General features: G+C 42.9%; 1 protein-coding gene across 1 annotated transcript; it reads left to right on the top strand.

Moving 5' to 3' along the window:
* The first annotated feature begins 18 nt into the window (after nt 1-18).
* On the top strand, nt 19-10,372 carry LOC119649600. The gene is made up of 3 exons (XM_038051814.1): nt 19-416; nt 8,767-9,686; nt 9,822-10,372. Exons 1-3 carry the CDS (start codon nt 32-34, stop codon nt 10,209-10,211), a joined length of 1,695 nt encoding a protein of 564 aa, XP_037907742.1. The 5' UTR covers nt 19-31; the 3' UTR covers nt 10,212-10,372.
* The last annotated feature ends 16,717 nt before the right edge of the window (nt 10,373-27,089 follow it).

The following is a 27,089-nucleotide window of genomic DNA, read 5'->3' as shown; positions in this document are numbered from 1 at the left end:
TAATTTGATGCCAATAAACTTACACTTCAGCATGAAAGACTGTAGGAAACTTTATGGCTGCATTTACCGGAATCTCCTTTATTATATCAACGGTAAGGAAAATGTGGTGAAGTTTCATGCAACTCCACGCCTCTACGCTTCAGGAAGCAATAGATTCGCATTTGTTGGGCCTATCAGGATACTGGTTATAGGTGCAGCTTGTTCGGGAGCGACAACACTATGCAGACGGATTGCACGTGAATTCAGTATGGCTCATTTGAACTCCGACAGTTATTTCCCCGAACAAAGAGAGAGCGGATTCAAACGAAGAACCTTATCCCAAGAGTTTCAACGAGCACGGGTATCTCAACAGTCTTCAATCGACTTGGTGACGTTAGTGGAATGCCTTCACTTGCATCGAAATGACTGTCCTAATGGTAAGTCCTTGAAGTAAGTAAAATTGAAATGGACGTCCATTTTGTTCACTCCCCCCCCCCCCCCTATTTTTAATTAAGAATTTCCCAAATATGGTAGCATTTAAAATAATCAACTGTCTACACGTCGGCTGACTACCTTTACCTTTGACTTAGCTTTAATTTACCTCCTTATGCTTCTTCTTTAAATGTTCATTTTGGAACTCTATCATCGTGCATGCGTCCATTGCGGCTTGCCGAATTCGATGAAGCGAGATAGTGATCTGTAAAGCAACTGCATTGCAGCATCCATTTCGCAAAGTGTCTCCTTACTTAATTGCTCTGCATAGTTTTCAGCAAATTTTTCACTCAAACGCGTCGATGCGTCCCGGCTTCGCAAAGCAGCATGAGGTTATTAGTATCCTGCAGATATCTAGAGGGGGAGAGTGTAGAACGCCTTACAAGCATACGTGCTTCACCACCAGATCAGCAACGTTGGTTACAGTTTTTAGAGAGTGAGCTTCTGCATAGGCAAATTGATATCCTTACTAGAGATTTGTATTCGCTTATCGTACCATTTCCCCCATTGGGAACTTTTTTGCCTTCATTCTGAATCCCACTTCAGCCTCTGGAAACTTAAACTCTTTCCAAACTTGTTTCACAAGAAAAATTGAGTAAGCCGTCGTATCTAATATCATCTGAATACATCACCAATTGTGTGGATTTCACAAACAGTAGCTTTTCGTGTCCACTGGGACGAAAACCTCCTCAAGCACTAGTTTTGTTGGTATTCCTTATTCAATGACGACGAAAAATCGTCGGCAGTTCATTTGAAACACTGAAAGTAATGTGAGGCCACAATGATATCTTCAATGATATTGCTGGGGAACTTTCTTCATTCGCTTCCTCGTTTAAAAATTTCGTTATTACGTCATAACAGGTACACAATAATGAATGGGCTTGATTTCTACTTGACTACATCTCTGAATCGACTGCGATTTGGCCAAGATCTAACACTCAATTTGAGAACATGCAGATGTCATCAGTATGGATAAATTCTTTGAAAAAAGATGACATCGTAAATTGAAACGTTCTAAGTGCTCCAGACGGGACAGGATGAAAAGTATCACCAATAACAAAACTAAAAAGTATCGGTGAGAGGTGAAACTTTAGCGGACTTCCCTTCCGATTTCCAATTCCTTCGAAATTTTACCTCAATGCAACACCTGCCTCCCTGGCCAGGACAATAATAAATTCATGTCTGTCACGGCACATCCCTTAGTTTTTCGGCGGTAAAGGAACTTAAGTGTATAGCGTTCGTCTCCAATCGCAGCAACCAATTGCAAAAAGCATTTTAATGGCAGCCATTATATATGAATATTCTCAGTCGAATTATTCAAGATCTTTCCTTTTTGATCAGGAAGATAGTTCCTCTACTGCTGGACAACGAGCATCCACAATGTGGACTGGATATGTGTATGCACTCAATTTTATACAGCCAACCGCTGCTTCAGATTCACTATCACCATACTTAATGCAGTTCAAGGGCTGTTGTGAGCTTATCCCCGAAATAAACACAGCCACTCATGACGACTGGAATTCGATCCCAGAGCATCAAGATTAAGAGGCTGACGCTCAACCCCCAATTCAGAAATATATGTGACACTTGTTTATTTTGTGTCAAGGAGGCAGAGGCATTTGTCCGCCTGATGGAGAAAGGGACGATTTCCTAAGCCGAACATAAGTTCACATTCGTGTTTTCAATATATATGGATAATCTTGCAAATACAACAAGCTATATTCTGTCGCTGTGTTCCCAGAGGGCGTTAACAAATCTATCGTGCCGTGGCGTCCCCAGTGGACGCGCTCCTGAAGACTGCAATGAGTTGGGGTACCCTCCCTCACCCTACAATTGAAATAACTTCGTCTGCCGTGTGGTATCTTTATGAATCTAATATCGGTTGCCTCCCTAGCTTTGCGAAATGACTTGAATGCACTACTTCCCAGCTGTGTTGCGTAGCGTTCTTATATCATAAATTTCATTGTTCCTTTCATACAGTAGGCAATTGCTTCACTTAATTGACGATTTTGGCTAAGCTTTGAGTTTATTCAATTTCTTCATATTTTTATTCCTGGATAAATGGGCAATTCTGTGCTGCTTGGGTCAGGATGATATGCATCACCTAGAGCAAATATTTCGTTAACTTTTACTACGCCGGTTCTATATTCTACTTAACTTATTCTAAACCAACTGAACTGCTTCATCAGTCCCGTGTAGATTCTCCTCCCTCAGATATTCGGTGCTTTGGGATGACGATGAGGAAGACGGCGCAGTAAACCTGTCGGCCGAACCAAAACCAAAACCGGGGAGAACGTCCAAGAGATGGTACCGGAAACGCTGTACTCACTTTGACTTGCTGGCCATGATACAGTATTCGAGCCTGCACGGAGACTCATCTGAAATAACATCGATCAAGGGGGAGCCGAGATAACCTTCTGAATCTCCGAGCAGATCCGAGAAGACTCCGAGAAGTATCTGCCTATACATGCAAAAGGGAGGGGTAATTTGTTTTTTACCAAGTACAGTCGTGCAGGGCATCAAATGAAAGGTCTCGATGAGTTCTCCCGACAGCGAAATTTATTCTTGACATTTTTTGGAAAGGGGAGGAGCGCGAGGGCCCGAAATGAGTCAGGTACCCGTTCCTAGAAACTACCCAACCCAAATATTCAAACAAAATATGATGGTCGATGCATATGGTACCTAGGTCTCTAAAATACTCTCCCCATTGATACCTATTTAAATAATGTTAATAATAGTATACTCCCATATTCATTATAAGTATATTTTGTCGAAATTGACTGGGAGGAACACTTAACTTCATACAAGAATCATCAAGTTTCACAATAATGAAGGCTATACTGTAGGACGCGGCCAAAATTGGAGGCTGTCATTCTATGTTATTGCAATCAAAGCTATGACAGATCAACATTGTCACTTTGTTTTGTGGTAAAGTGAACGGTGTGCATAACGCTAAACGGCCGTAATGCATACAAATTACGAGCTAGGTACAAATGGAATAAATGCCCACTCGAATATACTTATTTAAACAATACACAAAACTGTTCATGCCAGAAGCGTTTAGCTTCCGGTTTTCCGACATTTTATGTATTGGGCAGATAATACCTCTTTGTCAGTCATCAAGTAGCCCATTGATTGCACGAACTGTCGCTTTCATGGTTGGTGGTGGCACCATTTGTCCGTTGTCTTCAGTTGGGGGGACCTTCAACTCCCCAATATTTTAGTTGTTCACCAAAATACTCAACACATCGCTCCAATATACCCATTCGGTCGGAAATAAAGTTTCCCTCTGTATCTCAATATGACGAGCAGTCAAGTGTCTAAGGCCTCATCCTATATATATAATACTTCTCCAGTTCACAAACTTCCAGATTCTTCTCGGCTTCTTTTTCCTGTTTGTGGAGTCGCTTCTTCACTGTAGGGAGTTCGTCATAGTAGTTCTTGCGTTCCGTTTCCAGCTTACATCGTCGAACCAGCTGTTCCGACACTTTTTTTACGACTGGAGTCAAATGGCATTCACCCTCACATGGTTGTCAGAGGGAATTTTAGTAGTGAATTTTAGTGGTATTGTTATCTGGAGAGGCCATAGTCAGTTTCTGAACCGTTTTCCGCGCAACCAGGTACTTTCAGCGACCATCTTTGGCAACACTACTAATTGAATAAGAATAAGAGATGCGATGGACAGGGACCGGTTTCCTGGAGAAGAGCCACTACACCATATATTATAGCGGTCATCCAGTAAACCATGTGCTCGGAGTAGGTTTCTTAGTCAGCCAAAAAATGAAACCTGCTGTTATCAGCTTTGAAAACATAAGCGAACGGCTATGCACTCTGCGCTTGCGAGGCAAGTTTAAAAATATAAGCCTCATAATCGTTCTCGCCCCTACAGAGGAGACTGCAGAGTCGGAGAAGGATACCTTCTACGCGGCAGTAGAACGAACCCTCGAAGCCTGTCCCAGATATGATATCAAAATCATACTTGGGGATTTTAACAGCCAAGTAGGGAAGGAGCCCGTATTCAGGCGATACGTTGGCTCCCATAGCTTACACGAAAAAACAAATGATAACGGACTGCGGACTATTCAATTAGCAGGGTCACACGAAATGGTTGTTGGAAGTACCTGGTTTGCGCGGAAAGCGGTCCACAAACATACCCGGGCCTCTCCAGACGGGACAACTTTCAACCAAATTGACCACGTGTTGATCGAACGCCGCCATCTCTCAGCCTTGTTGAATGTCAGAACATATAGGGGGGCCAATATAGACTCGGATCACTATCTCGTTGGCATGGTGCTCCGAGCTCGAATAACAATATCACCTAGAATCCCCTCTGACAATCAGGTGAGAGTGAACACTGAAGCCATCCACAACACAACCCTCCGCGACACCTATAAGAGGGAAATGGATGCCGCAATAACCGCAGTCAACAGAGGACCTGGAGATGAAGCATCAACAAATGATCTTCACAACCACCTGAAGAACGTTATCATGGATACGGCCACAAATATACTTGGCCCCAGCCGCAAAAGGAGTCGGAACGGCTGGTTTGACGATGAATGTAAGCTAGCAACGGAACGGAAGAATGCCGCATACCGAGTAATGTTGCATTCTCAAAGAACGCGGGCACGCGCAGAGACATATCACGAACTCCGTCGAACGGAGAAACGACTTCACAGACGAAAGAAGGAAGCCTGGGAGAACCAACAAGTCTGTGAACCAGAAAAGTACAGGGAGCAACCGCACCAGGCGCGGAAGTTTTACCAACAAGTCAGCAGGATCAAGCCTTATACATCTCGATGCTCATCCTACCGAGACAAAGAGGGAAATCTGATTTCCGACAGAATGGGCATATTAGAGCGATAGGTTGAGTACTTTGATGAGCTACTGAACAACCAGAACATCGGCGAATTGGAGGTCCCGCCAACTGAAGACGACGGACAAATACTGCTACCACCAAGTTTAGTAGAAACAGTCCGTGCAATTCATCGGTTAAAAAATCATAAGTCGCCAGGAGCCAATGGAATTACAGCCGAATTGGTTAAATATGGAGGCGACCAGTTACACCAAGTGGTTCATCAACTTGTGCTGAAGGTATGGGACAGCGAATCAATGCCTGACGATTGGCAACGAGGCATAATCTGTCTCATACATAAAAAGGGAGATATCACACAGTGCAGCAATTATAGAGGTATCGCGTTGCTGAGTACCATCTATAAGATATTCTCCTCTATCTTGCTAGGCTGGATAGCCCCATACGCCCAGAACATCATTGGCCCATACCAAAGAGGCTTCAGTCCAGGCAAATCAGCAACAGATCAGATTTTCTCTCTGCGGCAGGCGATGGAAAACTGTTGGAATATGGACAACAGTTGCACCATCTGTTCATCGACTCTAAAGCCGCCTATGATAGCATAGCCAGGGTAAAACTGTACACGGCCATGGGAGAATTCGGTATCCCGACGAAATTAATAAGACTGACTAGGCTGACCCTGACCAATGTGCGAGGCCAGATAACAGGATCACTCTCAAGACCATTCGACATCAACAACGGTCTACGAAAAGGGGATGCGCTATCATGCGTCCTCTTTAACCTGGCCCTCGAGAAAGTGATCCGTGATGCTGAGGTGAATGCAAGAGGTACGATCCCCTTCAAGTCCACCCAACAACTGGCCTATGCTGACGATATCGACATCATGGGAAGAACCACCCGAGACGTACAAACTGCCTTCATCCAGATCGAGCAGGCGGCGATAAGCGCGAGATCTTGGGCTGCACATCAATGAAGGCAAGACAAAATATGTGGTGGCAACGTCAGCACCGAAGACGAATCAACCAACAACATCAAACCGCACTGGTCAAACACAAACACGAAGAAGAATAAGGATAGGAGAATACAACTTTGAGACCGTTGACAATTTCTCCTATCTAAGGTCGAAAATCACAACCGATAACAACGACGATGATGAAATCCGCGCACGGTTGTTGTCAGCCAACAGAGCCTATTTCGGCTTACAAAGACTGTTCCGCTCGAAACGTCTAACCATAGGGTCAAAGCTCCTACTGTACGAGACTATGATCTTGCCAGTCCTCATGTATTCCTCAGAAACTTGGGTTCTTAGCAAGAAAAATTGCGAACTCCGCGTTCGAGAGAAGAATCCTCCGAAGAATTTTTGGCCCCCTACATGAGGATGGACGATTCCGTAGCCTACACAATCTATGAGCGATACCATGACCGTCCGGTAATGGATAAAATCCGGCTCAATAGGTTACGGTGGGCGGGTCACTTAATCCGTATGGATGAAGATGATCTCACCCGGAAAGTCTATAAGGGCAATATCTATGGTAGAAAAAGAAGACGAGGCAGACCCTGCCTGAGATGGAGCGATGGCGTGGGCCAGGACGCCAGACAGCTTTTAGGGATATCGAATTGGTGGACCTCGGCGCAAAACCGGGATGTCTGGAGTTCCTTGTTAAGGCAGGCCTAGACCGGATACCGGTTGTTGCGCCGTTGATGATGATGACTAATTGAATAATTCGCAGTGCGTTATCGTGGGTATTTTTATGTAAGCTAAAGGAGCCATAACCGTATCCTACTCTGGCAGGGTAGTCCTTTCTGTAGGGACATGAACATTAATGGGACTTATATTTCTAAATTGCCCTCGGAAGCGCAGAATGCGTAGCCTTTCGCTTATGTTTTCATGGCGATGACAGTAGATTTAATTTCTTGGCTAATTAATAACATAAACCTATGTTATGGTAGTAAAACTATTGGCGTGGATTCAGTAGGCGCTTCCCATGTTTTGTGCTTCATCGTGGGCACCAATCCACGTTTTTGCCCTGGGACCTATACAGCTCTTTGACCGCCGCGCGTTTTAAATGTTCTACCGGGATCCATAGTGAAAACAGCCGTCTACTCTCAACTTCAAAACTCTTATTTCATTCTTCGCCTCAAGAACTGCGCTACCCCTACTCAAAAATCTCATAGCATCAACTGGTCCTCACCAGCTGAGTTTCCTACCAGCACGCGCCAACTGCAACAACAATTCTGCAGTATCAGCAGTCCACAGCGTAATTTAAATTTACAACGTTTCTCCCTATCAGGAAGCAGAAGCTAAAAATGCATCTGTAGTATACAGTATAATCAGGTGCCTGAGCCTTTCAATGCATAAGGAAAGCAACAACAAAAAAAGTTAATGATTATTTTTGTATTAAAATTGAAATTATTTGAATGACTTTGTAAAAAAATAAAATGGACTCAGACTTATTTACTAATGTTTGGCGTATTAAAATAAATGCAGGTAAGATAACCGCGATATACTTTTTGGAGAAAACGAAAAAATCTAATTTTCCTCAAGTCAATCCGAATTTCATCGGTTAATGTACCGCTTTGGCCGGTGTAATAATTTATCTTGGTATGACTTTGGAAAAGGTCAAAAATTGCGTGGACAATGTTGTAATTAAGTTGACAAGATGTATTTGCGCGTCGTAGTTACTAGTTAACAGGAATTCATAGATAAAACCCCAAAATAAAATGCTCCTGTACAAAACATTTATGCAACCCATAATAACCGGATGGCTCAAGTGGTTAGAGCGCTGGGCTGTCGTAGCGGAAGGTCGCGGTTCAAATCTCGCTGGGGGCAGAGGAATTTGTTATCGTGACTGGATGTTGGACACCAGTCGACTCAGCTGTGAATGAGTACCTGAGTCAAATCAGGGTAATAATCTCGGACGAGTGCAATGCTGACCACATTGCCTCCCACAGTGTACTGTGGTGTACCGTTTCGGTCTTGAATGAAGTGCTCTAACACACTTCAAGGCCCTGATCCAATATGGATTGTTGCGCCAACGATTATTATTATTATTATAATAACCTATGGGGCTCCAGTTTGGTTTCAAGCTGCAGAGAGTCACAAAACAAAACTTCAGGTACCACAAAACAAATACCTTCAAATTAGAAGCATTGGCAGCAACAGATTAGCTGAATCTTTGGAAAACCCCCCGCTCTATAATTTATGCTCGTAGCGAAGATAGATTCTAGGTAGTTGTTATGGCAAGCTAAGTTAGAATTAAGATCGGTCTAAGGCAGCTAACTCATCTAGGTTTTTTTAACTTTCCCTTCATGTCACTTTTAGAATAACTATTAGATTTTAAGAATAAAGTTGAAAAGATTATGAATCAACCTGAACTCTGGAATGTTGCTAACTATGTACTTCATAGAAAATCGAGTTTTGTTAAGGATATATAATTTTGATTATAATAGTCATAATATCGTAATAAAACATTCTCCCTTTTCAGGTATGGTGCTTGATAATTTCCCTATCACACCCAAAGATCTCATCGATGCCGCTCAGGAAAACATCGGATTTCATATCGTGTTGATTATAAAGACTGATTTCTCGACTGTATGGAGAAATTGGAAGACAGCTTATCAGCAGACGGAGCCTCAGACAATGGTCAACCTTATTTATGAGCTCTCCATTCTATACAAAAAATTTCAAAGGTATGCTAAGATTTTGAAGCGGTATGAAACGCCCCAGAGGGACCTCGACTTGTTCAACATAGTTTACTTGAAGCGAACTGTTTCGAAGTGGGCCCAGTGGGAAGATGCTAAGAGTGAAATACTATTGTGCCTTCGAGAGATTGGGAGCTATAAGAAGAAACTCCTCAACCAAGAGTGCGTGGGGATTTCCCGCTTTAATATTTTTCGAAAAGAGTATGAAAGGCGACTAAGTCCAACGAAGATGTACTGTCCGATTTGTTTGAAAGCAGACGGAAAGCTGGTGATGTACCGTCACGATTACCACTCCGTTGATGCAAAATTTTACTCTCCGGCATGCCAGCGAATTATCAATGAGCCATTTGGATACAATATATATTACCTCCGGAACAAGCATGGTTTTCCGAAACCATACAAGGTCAATATCAGTTACCCGCCAATTTTCTCTAAGAATATGTTCAAAACGAACTTGGTGCAGTACCTCAACCATTTTTACTGGACCTGTGATCAGCATCATTTGGACGTGTTGTTGAATAGCGAAAATCATTTACCTCCAAGTACACTCTCTTATCCGCCATATCTCCCCTTTTTAGTTACAAATTATTTTCAAAAAAATATTGCCAACGAAGGGTTCTGCGTGGTGACTTATCACGAAAATTTGCCGAAAGAAATTTACATCCCTGGCAACCCGAACTATGCTGTGTACTATCGAGGCAACGTAAGCATGCTTAGACTCATTCTTTTGAATGTGAAACTTATTTGCAAATTTTGAAACCAAATTCTAAGAAACAATGTTCCTATCTGGTGGTTCTATCCAATGCCATGCTTCTAATATGGACATTTATTTTTGTAGGTATACCTTTCTGCTTCTGCTGATTGTGCATTGCAGTTCCTGGAAAATCCATCACTTTATTACCGTGTCAAAATGCCGCCGTATACTGAACCTTATCTAAATGTCGAACTAAAAGACATGCAAATTGATTTTGGTCCTTTGACACCACAGATTATTATAGAAGCTCTCACTGCTTTGGCGGAACACAGACCGAAGCATCTCGCGTTAAGTATTGCAGATTCCGCCGCAGTATTTATTGGACTCTACTTGAAGACAATCAACCCAATTAGCAAATCAGAATCCCTAAAACTAAGCGAGGAACTCTACTCCAAATACATTGGCGAGTGCTCGTATCTTAAGTGGTTGATCGACCAATTTCAGCAAAAAATTAACCCTTACGTAGCGCAGTGATAGCGGTTTAGATTTCTGCAGTAAATGGAGTGGAAGAAAAATTTAGATGTGCTTTGTAACTTCCATTTGGGCAACCTCCACCGTCAATTCGATGGCCAGTGAAGGGCAATAGGTATATTTAGAATATAATTTAGAAAGTAATTGTTATTTTATAAAATTGGAAATAGATTGCAGTCCTGCTTGACATTTTGTTTCCATCTATCAGCCACAAGCCACTAATCCACTTATGCATTTATGTGTAGGCATCTAAACTGATCGTACGCATCTTAACATTTTCGCTTCACTCCGTACGTAAAAGCATACATACATATAAAGGCACATAAATTGAAAAGGTTAGTATCAGTCACATAGCGAAAACATGGATTGGTACCCAGGGTAGAGTTAGTTGCTCTCCATTTGGTCCGCCCCGAAATCAAGTGGGTACAAACTTAAAATTGACTCCATAGTCCCTAAATAAAAACAAGTCGGAATACCGGAAGCTCTCGCTTCAGGTATAAAGGTTTTGTGTTCATCTTATGTAAGAAATTTCAACGCACATTTTTCTATCCGTATATAGCTGCAAATCCAACATAATCCTTCATATTTTTCCAAACTAAGAGACATACGTAGATATTACAGCCATAGATATTGCGCTCACCCTAAACAAACAAAGTGCCTATTTCCGAATACTGTACACATATCTGCACGTATATAAATTGATCGTACCCATCTGTCCGATTTACTTCTTATATCTATTTGAATTAGGCACTACCCGCAAAGTTCATTAGCACGCATGTACTATATACCTACATACACACATGTCTCGTTGACAAATAACTAAAAAAATAAAACAAAATAATTCTCTGTGACCCAATTCATAAGAACTCATTTCGTTGTGGTATTGACGAATTGATATGTGATGATGACGTCATGCAGGTTGTAGAATGCACGAAATTCACAAAAAATTGTAAAGTTTGACCTCCTATAACTTTGATAATAATAGTTGGATTTTCTTCAAACTTGGCCAAACTGTGCATTATGTTATTCATTACACGCACGTACTAATTAAGACCTTTAATTTGATACCCCACATGATTACATTCTGTGAAAAAAAAATTTCCACCCTCCATTCACATGTATGGGGAGCCCCCCCTTAAACTTAACACAAGATGGCGCCACTTACTGCATGTAAAGGAAACACCAGATTATATACTCTCACCAATTTTCGTCACAATCGGTCCAGCCGTTTCTGAATAAATCGGGTGTGACAGACAGACAGACAGACAGACGGACAGACAAACACCGTCTCGATTCTAATAAGGTTTTGTTTCACACAAAACCTTAACAAGTCGGAAAACTGAAAATTTGACGCTGCAAGTATGGAAAATTTTGTATTTCCCTATGTGAGGAGCTTAGAGTGAATGGCAATTATAGTTAATTCCATACGTGTGACACTAGGGGTTCAACGTTATTAGCAAATGTGATGAAGTTCACCTAAAACAGATACCAACGTTTCAGGTGTGAAAGATGTTGTGTATTGCCTCTATGAAGATATTTGAGTGGGCATTCGTCCTATTTGCACCTGGCTCGCAACGTTTATGCATTTATCAAACCATTCACATTAGTTTGATGCTGACATTCAAAGTCTTGGAATGCAATAAATTTGCACAATAGTGACAAATTTCACATATTACAAGTCTGTTAATAATAGTGTGATTTCCACTAAAATTAGCAATATTGTGCTCTATAGGATAGCCTTTATTGTTGCAAAAGTTGATGATTCAACAAAAAACTTGAGGGGGATCTAAAAAATATACGTATAATGAATACGGTAATACACTATTATTAATTTTATTCAAACCACCATCGGTATGGAGAGTATTTTGAGACCTAGATACTATGTGTATGGACCATCATATTTCTTTCCAGATATTTCCAGATATTTATATTTATAACGGACAGACGAGCAGGCGAACAGACGGACAGACATTTTTATAAGATGAACGGACAGACGGAGAGACGATGAACCGACATCGAAAGAAGAAAGTTGGGGTGCTTTGATGGAGTTGGAAGAATTTGCAGAGAAGTCTATTGTGGGTTTACGAAAAGCCTATGACGATACTCAAACATATGACTACCATCGGAGGCAGAGTGGAAGTTTTTAGCAGCCGGAAAAGTTCAGATTGGATGGGTATTCTGCCGTTTCTTCACTAAAGAGGTGCTCTAAGGGCCTCATGTTTGGGCACTTCGCGAAGGTATGCATCAGTAGCATTGATCGATCCGATCGATACAGAAAGTGTGGGGTCAACTCCATGATCCATGATGTGCGTAGTCAACTCCATGATCGCATCTATTGTTCTGGATAGAATGTGAAAGGCAGAGGAGAAAAGCGCGGTTACATACGCCGCGTATAGAAGAAAGATGACCAACCTAAAGTGAGCTAACTTCGCCTCGGTGGTATAATAACTTAGGGTGATTCCGCGGTACAGGGGGAGTGCGGGGTGGTTTTAATGGGTAAGAATTCTACACACTGGTGTGCTTGGACCAGTGTCTTTTGGAGATTTCCATCTCCATAAAAAAGGACTACAGATGGGCCGACGGGCGGACAGACATTGAGTCGATTTTAATAAGGTTTTGTTTCAGACAAAATCTTGAAAATGGATCACCTTCCGTTAAAATTCCACACGAGCAAACATCGCCAAAATAGATTAGTCCAGTTATGAAAGTTGGAAATCGGATGCGACCTTCGATTTTTTTCCGCCAAGGGCATTTTTTCACAATTAGTTCGTATTTTTTTAGTAGCAAATTTGTTTTGTAATAACATTTCTGCCCTTGGTGGGAAAACTAACTTTCTTTCCCAATTTCCTCAAAACCGCCCCAGAAAGTGGAATAGATCTTGTTCTCAGATCCTATACAACCGGAAAATTTGAAAAAGGTCACGATAATACAATCCATACGAAGTCTAGGCATCCATATATGCTCGAATAAAGCTGATAATGGGAGGTTACCATACTTTAGAAATTCACCCGAAAACTACCCTTCAATTCATCCTCATCATCATCATCATCAACGGCGCAACAGCCGGTATCCGGTCTAGGCCTGCCTTAATAAGGAACTCCAGACATCCCGGTTTTGCGCCGAGGTCCACCAAGCTCCAAAGCTGTCTGGCGTCCTGACCTACGCCATCGCTTCATCTCACGCAGGGTTTGCTTCCTCTTCTTTTTCTATCATAGATACTGCCTTTATAGACTTTCCGGGCTTAATCATCCTCATCCATACGGATTAAGTGACCCGCCCACCGTAACTTGTTGAGCCGGATTTTATCCACAACCGGACGGTCATGGTATCGCTCATAGATTTCGTTAATATGTAAGCTACGGAGTCGTCTATCCTCATGTGGGGGGCCAAAAATTCTTTGGAGGATTCTTCTCTCGAACGCGGCCAAGAGTTCGCAATTTTTCTTGCTAAGAACCCAAGTTTCCGAGGAATACATGAGGACTGGCAAGATCATAGTCTTGTACAGTAAGAGCTTTGACCCTATGGTGACACGTTTCGAGCGGAACAGTCTTTGTAAGCTGAAGTAGGCTCTGTTGGCTGACAACAACCGTGCGCGGATTTCATCATCGTAGTTGTTATCGGTTGTGATTTTCGACCCTAGATAGGAGAAATTATCAACGGTCTCAAAGTTGTAGTCTCCTATCTCTATTCTTCCCGTTTGACCAGTGCGAGTTGATGTTGTTGGTTAGTTCTTCTTCGGTGCTGACGGTGCCACCATATATTTTGTCTTGCCTTCGTTGATATGCAACCGAAGATTTCGCGTCTATCGCCGTCTGCTCGATCTGGATGAAGATAGACTGTACATCTCGGGTTGTTCTTCCTATGATGTCGATATCGTCAGCATAGGCCAGTAGTTGGGTGGACTTGAAGAGGACCGTACCTCTTGCATTTACCTCAGCATCACGGATCACTTTCTCGAGGGCCAGATTAAAGACAACGCATGATAGGGCATCCCCTTGTCGTAGACCGTTGTTGATGTCGAATGGTCTTAACAGCGATCTTGCTGCTTTTATCTGGCTTCGAAAGTTGGTCAGGGTCAGCCTAGTCAGTCTTATTAGTTTCGTCGGGATACCGAATTCTCTAATGGACGTGTACAGTTTTACCCTGGCTATGCTATCATAGGCGGCTTTAAAGTCGATAAAGGGATGGTGCAACTGTTGTCCATATTCCAGCAGTTTTTCCTTCCCTTGCCGCACAGAGAAAATCTGATCTGTTGCTGATTTGCCTGGAGTGAAGCCCCTTTGGTATGGGCCAAAGATAGAGGGGAATATCTTACAGATGGTCCTCAGGTAACGTGATACCTCTATAATAGCTGCACTGTGTGATATCTCCCTTTTTATATATGAGACAGATAATCGTTGCCAATCGTCGGGTATAGATTACCTAGAGCACAAGTTGATGAACTATTATAGTTGGTGTAAATGGTCGCCTCCATATTTAACCAATTCCGCTGTAATTCCATCGATTTCTGGCGACTTATGATTTTTAAGGCGATGAATTGCACGGACTGTTTCTTCTTTGCTTGGCGGTGGCAGCATTTGTCCCTCGTCTTCAGTTGGCGGGACCTCCAACTCGGTTGTTGAGCAATTTATCAAAATACTCAATCCATAGCTCCAATGTGCCCATTTTATCGGAAATCAGATTTCCCTCTTTGTCTCGACAGGATGAGGTGTATAAGGCTTCATCCTGCTGACTTGCTGGTGAAACTTCGGTGCGTGGTGGGGTTACTGCCTGTACTTTTCTAGTTCACAGACTTGTTGGTTCTCTCAGGCTTTCTTTTTCCGTCTGTGAAGTCGCTTCTTCGCTCGCCGGATTTCACGATAAGTCTTTGCGCGTGCCCGCGTTCTTTGAGAATGCAAGATTACTCGGTATGCGGCATTCTTCCGTTCCGTTGCTAGCTTACATTCATCGTCAAACTAGCCGTTCCGACTTTTCTTGCGGCTGTGGCCAAGTATATTTGTAGCCGTGTTCCTGATAACGTTCTTCAGGTGGATGTGAAGATCATTTATTGATGCTTCATCTACAGGATCTCTGTTGACTGCGGTTATTGCAGCATCCATTTCCCTCTTATAGGTGCAGCGGTGGGCTGTGTTTTGGATGACTTCAGTATTCACTCTCATCTGATTGTCACAGGGGATTGTAGGAGGTGTCGTAATTCGAGCTCGGAGCACCATGCCAGAGAGTGGGATCCGGGTCTATCTTGGCCTCCTATATGTTCTGACATTGATCAAGCCTGAGAGGTTTTTTTTTCGGGTAGGGTAGGCGAATGCATTTACGCACACAGTGTTGGACTCCCGATTCGCCACGTCGTCGGAATACCAACTAAACACCACCCCGTCGTCAGAGAGCTAGCCTGGAACCGTTTGTCACATTACTTCGGGCTAGTCCCCGAACTCTCCCGCCTTGCGGAGCCTTCAAATCAGGGAATTCCTTTCACCAACGGGGGGAGAAAGGAGGAAGGGAACTGTCAGTTCAAGGAACCCCCTGCCATCCGGCTCCTCCACCGGTCGAGTTCAATCTTCTTAGTAACGAGAAGGGCCCGAACGTAATGGGCAACACGGTTCCACCTGTCAGCACCTCTTCGACAATGTTGTCTGGAGAGAGATCCCCTGTGTCTAAATAAAGCTGCTGACGAACCTCATCCCACCTTCCACAAGAAAAAAAAGTGTGGTGGGCGTCGTCCATAACTCCATTGCAAAACACACAATCCGGAGAACGCGCCTTTCCAATCTTGTGCAGGTGAGACTGAAAACCTCCATACCCACTTAAAAATTGGGTAAGAAAATAGTCAGTCTCACCATGCTTCCGATTCAGCTGCGCACCTAGGTTGCCGAGGAGCCGCGCAGTCCATCTGCCTTTAACTTCATTTTGCCACGAGAGCTGCCACTCGTCTAGAGTGTGTTGCCGTTCTTCCCGAGCAACCACCTCCCTTGGCTCATCTCCCTTGCGCTTCTACATGGCCTGACGCTCCCTAGCAAGAAGGGCAACGGGGATCACTCCCGCGATCACCATCACGGCCGGTTCAGAGACAGTGCGGTACGCAGACGCCCCCCCCAAAGCTCCCCGTCTCTGTACTTGCGTGAGGCGTTTACGATATACCTCCTTGTTAAGAGCGCCAGCCCATACTTCTGCGCCGTAGAGCAGGGCAGACTGCGTTGAACTCATCAGGAGACGTCACCTACTAGACGTAGGACCCCCAATGTTTGCCATTAGCCTACTTAACGCCGAAACTCCAGGTGCAGCCTTGTTCGCTGCTGCTTTGATTTGCTCAGAAAAGCTCATCTTTGAGTCAAGAGTCAACCCGAGGTACTTCACCGCTGATTTTTACTCGATTATCGACTCGCCGAACGATATGGCACGCAGGGTCAAAATTCTCTTTTTAGTCAGGATGAATACTTCGGTTATTTCCAGTGCAAGGTTGAAACCATGGGTAGTCATCCATCCGCTTACCCATCGCATCAATATGTCGAGTCTGCTTTGTGCCTGTTCGACAGTGCGTCCAGCAACAAGCGCTGCGACATCATCTGCGTAGCCGACCAGGCGTGACTCCTCCGGCATGTCGAGTTTAAGTATACTGTCATAGGTAGCGTTCCAGAGGTCCGACCCTAGGATAGATCCCTATGCTACCTTTGACCCTCTAGTGTTTCATAGAGCAGGGAGCGGTTCCTCAAATAGTCCTTCAGAATCCGTAAGAGATAGTTCGGCACGTTGAAAATATTGTCTAGTGTGCCTAGAATGTCTTTTCATCTTACGGAATTAAAGGCGTTTCTGACGTAAAATATTACGAGGAGCACCACTCGCGGGTTCGGTGTCTCTGCTCGTCGAACGGCGTCCACGACTTGCATGACAGCATAAATTGTCAATCTCCCTGCTCTAAAACCAAACTGCCGGGGAGATAAATCTCCAGAAGCGCGTACCGCTTCAGCGGGTCTACTTTTGATGAGCTTTTCGAGCACCTTCCCTGCAGTGTCAAGCATACATAGTGGGCGGTATGAAGACGGCAATTCGGGGTCGCCTTTCCCTTTATGGATCAGCGCAAGCCTCGCAACTTTCTATCGAGCAGGGAAATTGCCCTCTTTCAGGCCAGCGTTGAATGCGCCGAACGGTAGGTCTGGCCGGTGTTGGAATACCAGTTTGTATACCTCTGCTGGAATACCATCGGGTCCTACCGCCTTCTTGTCTTTCATAGAGAGAACTGCCTGTTCCAACTCTTTTCAGACAAAAGTGGACAGTCCTCTGCGCTCTCCGCGCCGACGTCACCATCCCATACGGGGTGCGCAGGGAAGAGTGCCCGAACAATGCAGTCCATCTGCTCGGCCTTAAGTGAACAGGGTTTCCGCAGAGTCCCGATTTTTCGGATTAGCCTGAGAGGTGGCGGCGTTCAATCAGCACGTGGTTAATTTGGTTGAAAGTGGTGTCGTCTGGAGAGGCCCACGTTTGTTTGTGGACCGCTTTCCGCGCAAACCAGGTACTTCCAACAACCATTTCGTGCGATACTACTGACAGGATTATGCGCAATCCGTTATCGTTGGGATCCCTATGTAAGCTATGTGCGCCGATGTATCGCCTGAATACGGGCTCCGTCCCTACTTGACTGTTTAAATCTTCAAGTATGATTTTGATATCATACTTGGGACAGGTTTCGAGGGTCCGCTCAGCTGCTTCGTAGAAGGTATCCTTCTCCTCTGTAGGGGCGTGAGGGTTAATGAGGCTTCTAAAATTGTCTTGCAAGCGCAGAGTGCATAGCCGCTGGCTTATGTTTTCAAAGCCGATAACATCTGGTTTCATTTTTTGGTTGACTAAGAAACCTACTCCGAGCACATGGTTTACTGGATGACCGCTATAATATACGGTGTTGTGGCTCTTCTCCAGGAAACCGGTCCCTGTCCATCGCATCTCTTGTAACGCTATTATATCAGCCCTATATTGGGACAGGGTATCGGATAGCAGCTGAGCAGCATTGGGTCTATACACGGAGCGCACGTTTCATGAGAAAATGCGCAAATCGTTAATCCGTTATCGTTACCGGCTTCGTCGTTGTAGGACCCATCCTGTCCGAGGCTCCTTTCGTGGCTTCGTAACATCGGTTTCCATGTAGGGTTGTCAGCCCAACACAACCCCCAACCTGGAGGACCAGTTGGTACATTTTGTCCCGTTTTTAGGCGCGGGAGACTCACTCGCTATCATCCTTCTCCGTCTGTAGTTTTTCATATAGAAAGATCTCCCAGCGGTAACCACGTGGAGGTGGAGATAGGGTTTGGTGGTAGAGCTGTTCGTGTTGGTTCAGCAGGCGTTTGCCAGGTTTTATGCTCCATCGTGGGTACCAATCCATGTTTCGCCCTGGGACCTATACCTACCCTTTGACCGCCAGAATAGAGAAAATACACAAGAAAATTACAAATCTAATTATTATTAAAAAAAATGTAGTCGTATATGAAGTTTGTTTTGAAATTAGCATTATTTATGCTACTTGCTTGTTTTTTAATTTATATTTTATTTAAGGGTTTACGTTTTAATGTGTTAAAAAAAAATATTGACGGCAACTTTCGAAAAGTTTGGCGTGGATTTGTTGTCTCAGTCTACTTATATTTTTCTCAGCATGAATAATTGAGTACAGTAATTGAAAATCACCATTTTTTCATTACTCAGGGTGACTTATGCCACAGTCGAAATAAACAGTTTTCAAAAATTGGTGGTTATATGATTTTTTCTGGAGTTGTTTGACTGAGGTGATGTGTTGAAAGCAAAGTTATTTAGAAAATTGATGAGTAAATTGAACATATAGGTTAATATTAATTTGTATCGTGTATTGCATGTTAAGATTAATTCATGCTAGTATTTATAAAAGTCAAAAATAACTAGTACAAGTTGGAACATATTTATAATTAATTCATAATTGTAATGCATTTTAATATAAAAGTACCGTAATTCAATGTAATCGTCGGGATGAATAGAAGTGATTCAGCCCTCCGAAATGGTATTTTGTTTAAAAATTGACTGTTGAAGCAGTTTCCTTCCGAAAAATGTGCCGAAATAAAATCTCCTTCTTTCATGTTATGTACGGTGAAGGATTTTCTGCGTCAAGCCTCCATCACATCATTTGGTGTGTCCAACATTTCCTTTTTTTTCTTAGAACCGTTTCATGACCATTGGGCAAGTAAATACCCTGAAATTAAAAATTTATGGTCAACGATTTGGTTTTTTGGTGAATGAACAATTTTCATCCAAGTCAGTGTTAGTTTTATATTATAATTTTCTCCTGTATATGCGTCACTCACATATATGCAATAAAATGCTTTTGAGTTGTAACATCCTAAAAATGTTTTATACATTACGAAGGTGCATGTCAACGTTATTATCATGAAAATTATGAAACCCTAAATTTAATACGTACATATTCCGCTGGTAATATGATATGGAGGTCGTAAGTTTGGGAAAAGTCAATCATCATCATCATCAACGGCGCAACACCGGTATCCGGTCTAGGCCTGCCTTAATAAGGAACTCCTGACATCCCGGTTTTGCGCCGAGGTGCACCAATTCGATATCCCTGAAAGCTGTCTGTCGTCCTGACTCACGCCACCGCTCCAGGGTCTGCCTCGTTTTCTTTTTCTATCATAGATATTGCCTTATAGACTTTCCGGGTGGGATCATCCTCATCCATACGGATTAAGTGACCCGCCCACCGTAACCTATTGAGTCGGATTTTATCCACAACCGGACGGTCATAGTATCGCTCATAGATTTCGTCATTGTGTAGGCTACGGAATCGTCCATTCTCATGTAGGGGGCCAAAAATTCTTCGGAGGATTCTTCTTTCGAACGCGGCCAAGAGTTCGCAATTTTTCTTGCTAAGTTTCCGAGGAATACATGAGGACTGGCAAGATCATAGTCTTGTACAGTAAGAGCTTTGACCCTATGGTGAGACGTTTCGAGCGGAACAGTTTTTGTAAGCGGAAATAGGCTCTGTTGGCTGACAACAACCGTGCGCGGATATCATCATCGTAGCTGTTATCGATTGTGATTTTCAACCCTAGATAGGAGAAATTGTCAACGGTCTCAAAGTTGTATTCTCCTATCCTTATTCTTCTTCGTGTTTGTGTTTGACCAGTGCGGTTTGATGTTGTTGGTTGATTCGTCTTCGGTGCTGACGTTGCCACCATATATTTTGTCTTGCCTTCATTGATGTGCAGTCCAAGATCTCGCGCCGCCTGTTCGATCTGGACGAAGGCAGTTTGTACATCTCGGGTGGTTCATCGCATGATGTCGATATCGTCAGCATAGGCCAGTAGTTGGGTGGACTTGAAGAGCATCGTACCTCTTGCATTTACCTCGGCATCACGGATCACTTTCTCGAGGGCCAGGTTAAAGAGGACACATGATAGCGCATCCCCTTGTCGTAGACCGTTGTTGATGTCGAATGGTCTTGAGAGTGATCCTGCTGCTTTTATCTGGCCTCGCACATTGGTCAGGGTCAACCTAGTCAGTCTTATTAATTTCGTCGGGATACCGAATTCTCTCATGGCCGCGTACAGTTTTACCCTGGCTATGCTATCATAGGCGGCTTTAAAGTCAAGTTAAGTGCAACTGTTGTCCATATTCCAACAGTTTTTCCATCGCTTGCCGCACAGAGAAAATCTGATCTGTTGCTGATTTGCCTGGAGTGAAGCCTCTTTGGTATGGGCCAATGATGTTCTGGGCGTATGGGGCTATCCGGCCTAGCAAGATAGTGGAGAATACCTTATATATGGTACTCAGCAACGTAATACCTCTATAATTGCTGCACTGTGTGATATCTCCCTTTTTATGTATGAGACAGATTATGCCTCGTTGCCAATGGTCAGGCATTGATTCGCTGTCCCATACCTTGAGCACAAGTTGATGAACCACTTGGTGTAACTGGTCGCCTCCATATTTAACCAATTCGGCTGTAATTCCATCGGCTCCTGGCGGCTTATGATTTTTTAGCCGATAAATTGCACGGACTGTTTTTCCTAAACTTGGTGGTGGCAGTATTTGTCCGTCGTTTTCAGTTGGCGGGACCTCCAACTCGCCGATGTTCTGGTTGTTCAGTAGCTCATCGAAGTACTCAACCCATCGCTCTAATATGCCCATTCTGTCGGAAATCAGATTTCCCTCTTTATCTCGGCAGGATGAGCATCGAGATGTATAAGGTTTCATCCTGCTGACTTGTTGGTAAAACTTCCGCGCCTGGTGCGGTTGCTCCGTGTACTTTTCGAGTTCACAGACTTGTTGGTTCTCCCAGGCTTCCTTTTTCCGTCTGTGGAGTCGCTTCTCCGCTCGACGGGGTTCGTGCTAAATCTCTGCGCGTGCCCGCGTTCTTTGAGAATGCAACATTACTCGGTATGCGGCATTCTTCCGTTCCGTTGCTAGCTTACATTCATCGTCAAACCAGCCGTTCCGACTACTTTTGCGGCTGGGGCCAAGTATGTTTGTGGCCGTATCCATGATAACGTTCTTCAGGTGATTGTGAAGATTATTTGTTGATGCTTCATCTCCAGGTCCTCTGTTGACTGCGGTTATTGCGGCATCCACTTCCCTCTTATAGGTGTCGCGGAGGGTTGTGTTGTGGATGGCTTCAGTGTTCACTCTCACCTGATTATCCGAGGGGATTCTAGGTGGTATTGTTATTCGAGCTTGGAGCACCATGCCAACGAGATAGTGATGCGAGTCTATATTGGCCCCCCTATATGTTCTGACATTCATCAAGGCTGAGAGGTGGCGGCGTTCGATCAACACGTGGTCAATTTGGTTGAAAGTGGTCCCGTCTGGAGAGGCCCACGTATGTTTGTGGACCGCTTTCCTCGCAAACCAGGTACTTCCAACAACCATTTCGTGTGACCCTGCTAATTGAATAGTCCGCAGTCCGTTATCATTTGTATTTTCGTGTAAGCTATGGGAGCCAACGTATCGCCTGAATACGGGCTCCTTCCCTACTTGGCTGTTAAAATCCCCAAGTATGATTTTGATGTCATATCTGGGACAGGCTTCGAGGGTTCGTTCTACTGCCTCGTAGAAGGTATCCTTCTCCGACTCTGCAGTCTCCTCTGTAGGGGCGAGAACGTTTATGAGGCTTATATTTCTAAACTTGCCTCGCAAGCGCAGAGTGCATAGCCGTTCGCTTATGTTTTCAAAGCCGATAACAGCAGGTTTCATGTTTTGGCTGACTAAGAAACCTACTCCGAGCACATGGTTTACTGGATGACCGCTATAATATATGGTGTAGTGGCTCTTCTCCAGGAAACCGGTCCCTGTCCATCGCATCTCTTGCAACGCTGTAATATCAGCCCTATATTGGGACAGGGTATCGGCTAGCTGCTCATCAGCTTCATCTCTGTACAGGGAGCGCACGTTCCATGAGAAAATGCGCAAATCGTTATTCCGTGTTCGTTGCCGGGTCCATCTTTTTAAAGTCTATCCTGTCGAGGCTCCTTTCGTGGCTCCGTAACATCGGTTTTCCATGTAGGGTTGTCAGCCCTACCCAACCCCCAACCTGGAGGACCAGTTGGTACAATTTGTCCCGTTTTTAGGCGCGGGAGACTCGCCTTCATCCTTCTCCGTCTGCAGATTTTCGTTAAGAAAGAGCTCCCAGCGGTCACTACGTGGAGGTGGAGATAGGGTTTGGTAGTAGAGCTGTTGGTGTTGGTTCAGCAGGCATTTCCCAGGTTTTATGCTCCATCGTGGGTACCAATCCACGTTTCGTCCTGGGACCTATACTACCCTTTGACCACCAAAAGTCAATGCTTTTTGAAAATCAAATGAAAAGATCAAATACATGTGTGTGGACTTGGTGCTACCCTTTTTTGCTCTACTAAATATTTCCTAGCCATTTCTGCCAATTTCAAATTTGAATCATATTCAAACTTCAATTGCCCTTTTTCTCTCATTTATCCTCACATGCTTCAACCTTTAATTTAAAAAAAAATCGCATTTTTGGCATACATTTTTTCTAGGTTGATTAAAGTGCAAACGAAAATAATTTTTGAAAATTTTCCTATATATCCACTCACTTTTACATTTTTGAGGATAGAGATAATAACATACATTTTGGTAATATTTAGATCTGGGCTTAAGGGGCCATCCCGTGCGAAGGCGCATTTTGTCGCTTTATTTGGAAATTGCAAATGCGAATTTTTCACCATATATTTATAAATATGTTGAGCATGCGTAGTAATTTTGTCAGCCCGATAGTAAAGTTCATTATTGAAATACAGAACAACTTATACACGTCTTTCCAAAAAATGTGTTTTTCTGTAGGCACGCTAGAGGGCGCAGTGATCATGTTAGGAAAAATTGTAAATGGCATTCTAATGTACGGCCTTAACCACAGTCCATAAACCAGGCTTATTAAAAATATTGAAAGTTAAATTTTTGGTACCTTGTTAAACTTGTTTTGTAAATTTTGGTGTTTTTGCACAAGAAGACTACTGAATGAATGGTAATTATCCTAAACTGTAGACCATAGAAATGTGTTCTGTATAAATTTTGAAAATTTCAAAGAATTTCGTTGGGTAGATTTTGGGCTATGGTGGCAGCCGATTTTCAACATGCAGTTTCGAGAAAAAAGCATTTAAAAAGTAGAATACGATTTTTAACCATAAAATCTTAACTAACCATTAATCTGGTTCACCTAGTCCATCAACCTTAGGTTTCTTGAAGAAACACAAGTAAAGCCTTGGGTTCAATTTCTATGCTTTTAGCGAAGCCATTCGAACGTCACTCCGACCAATAAATGCAAACTTTATTACGGCGATCGACATTAACCAGGCATGTGACATTTTACCTGTTTAACACTGTAACGTCTGCAAAAATTCACTTTGCACATATATTCTACACTATATCTAGATACAATTGATGCCAAAAAATCGATTGCTCGGATCCGTCATACGGGAACAACCCCTTAAGTATTTTCTATGAGGAATATGACACCTTATGCAATGGCTAGTAAAGACAGGAAAACTTTGAATGTGCTCATTCATAACAATTTCGAAAAATCGAAAATCTTTTCTAAAGAATCAATCGTCCTTCAGATAAACTAAAAACATCCAGAAAGAATTGCTTACAAACTAATACACATACATTTTCATATGGTAAATAATATTTCAAACGGCATTAACTTGGTTTTGATTTCTGGTTCCTTGGCTGTCTCTTCCCTACAGTTTGGCAACTTTCAAAATTTATCAAAGATAAGTTGTTTATTAGAAGAACTTAGTTTATCTCCTTCGAAAAGGAACTAACTGCAATTTTTTGTGAAAAATAATTTTTAGAGTTTGCCGCTACATATTTTTCGTCATTATCTCTTTCATCCTTATTAAAATTTTGAATATAGTTTCTTTCGTTTCTGCATCCTCTTTTACGTGTTAGGTCATTGATAAGATGCCTGATGGCATATACAAAAGTCAAGTAAGGTTATATCACTATAACGTAAACTATAAAACTGCAATATTGTTTCCACGATCCAGGATGTTCAATCATACTGACAATAACCCAAAATAATGCTTCACATACCGTTATTTTACTTTTAATAGAGCACTGATTACATCCCTTTTTAAGTAAGTCCCACAATTAATTTACAAAGTACTGTGATACTTTTAAAATAATGTTTGCCATATCATTAATTAACAAAACTTCCCTAAGAAAAAAAATCAATAATACTCAATATATTGAATGTGATTTTTTCCAAATGAAAGGTTACCGCTAAATTCCAGGCCATGTTATCACTAATTTGATTTTTTTGAAAACGTGACTTATGCTATTATACTTTCAAAATAAACGGCTCATATCAAAATTGGGTTAGCTCATATAGAGAGAGGTCCCATCCCACAAAACCTAATTAAAGTTACAACAACAGTGATACTTTAACATCGGTTTACTCTCTGTCACACACAATTTTTTGTGCTATAAACATAAAAGTTATTGACACTAGTGGTGATGAGCTTCGAATTGGTCTCTTCTAATTGTCGGACTGCGCAAATAAAAGTAAGCAAGCAGTTTTTTAAAACTTCTAAAGCGCTGAATTTTAAGCAAGTAAATTTAGTGTCCAAGATAGAGTATAAAACCAGGGAAACGCCTCCTGATCCATCTCCACTGTGAGTTCTTTTAATAAAAAGCTGCAGCCGAAGAAGGATGAAGCCGAATCGGAAACGGAGCAAATTGTACCAATTGGTCCTCCACGATGGGGGTTGAGTAGGGCCAACACCCCTAGACGAAAAATCGAAGCCACAAAACACACAGACTGCTCTGACTAGACACTGACGAACCCAGCAACGACAACGGCATAACGATTTGCGCATTTGGTTCCCGTAGCTTACATTTGGTTCCCATAGCTTACATAAAAATACAAATAATACAATAATCTCAGCCTGGTTGTTGGAAGTACCTGGTTTGCGAGGAAAGCGGTCCACAAACATACGTCGGCCTCTCCAAACGGGACCACTTTCAAATAAATTGACCACGTGTTGATCGAACGCCACTACCCCTCAGCCTTAATGAATATCAAAACATATAGGGGCCAAGATAGATTCGGATCACTATCTCGTTTCCATGTGCTCGGGGTTCGAACAACAACAATACGTAGAATCTAGTCTGAAAATCAGGTGAGAGTTTACACAGGAACTTTCCACAGCACAGCCCTCCGTAATACCTATAAGAGGGAAATCGATGCCGCAATAACCTAAGACTAGCAGAGATCCTGCAGATGAAGCATGAATAAATGATCTTCACAACATCTGAAGAGCGTTATCTTTAATAGGGCCACTAATATATTTGGCCCAGTTGCAAAAAAAAGTCGGAACGGCTGGTTCGACGATGACTGTAAACTAGGTACGGAACGGAAGAATGTTGGATACCAAGTAATGTCGCATTCTCAAAGAACGCGGGCACGAGCAGTGACTTACCAAGAAATCCGACGAGCGGAGAAGCCACTTCACAGACGGAAGAAGGAAGCTTGGGAAAACCAACAAGTCTGTGAACTCGAAAAGTACAGAGAGCAACAATACTAGGCGCGGAAGTTTTACCAATATGTCGTCAGGATGAAGCCAGGAGCCGATGGAAATACAGCCGAATTGGTTAAATATTATTATACAATTATACCAAGTGGTTCATCAATTTTTGCTGAAGATGACAGTGAGACAGTTGGACAGCGAACCCCTGACAACTGGCAATGATGATCGATGATTCCGTAGCCTTCATAACGAAGAAATCTATGAGCGATACCATGACCGTCTGGTTATGGATAAAATCCAGCAAAATTGGTTGCCGATGGGCGGATCACTTAATCCGATGATCCAGCCTGGAAAGTCTACAAGGGCAATATCTACAGTAAAAAAAGAAGACGAGGCAGATCCTGCCTGAGATGGAGCCATGCCATAGCGCAGGACGCCCGACAGCTTTTAAAGATATTGAGTTAGTGGATCTCGGCGCACAACCGTTAATGATGATGAAATTTAGTTTTGGTGTTATTATTCTCGTTGTCTGCCTAAGTGTTCCTAAGTGCTCCAGTAGTTTTTTTAAGTACCATCCCCCGGAAGTCAACGCCGCTCCACAGAGAGCATCTCACACGAGTGTTCGTTGGATCCCAAGTGTAATTCCGAATCCAGCCTAAACTTTATTTGGCAGCCTTTCGTTTATTATGCACATAAACGGCTAAATAATGACAATAATACAGTGGAGTGCAAAAGAAGACAAAAAGAAATAAACAACTCACATTTTCTGTAAATTAAAACTACAATTATTTAAAATTTTGTTTATTATTATAAACAAAAGTTAGCATTTTCGTTAACAAAAGAAAGCTAAAAATGGACATAACAACAACATAACAAT

This window comes from Hermetia illucens, chromosome 2 (genome assembly GCF_905115235.1).
Source record: "Hermetia illucens chromosome 2, iHerIll2.2.curated.20191125, whole genome shotgun sequence".
Taxonomy (NCBI): Eukaryota; Metazoa; Arthropoda; class Insecta; order Diptera; family Stratiomyidae; genus Hermetia; species Hermetia illucens.
This window is presented reverse-complemented; position numbering and strand designations above follow the sequence as displayed.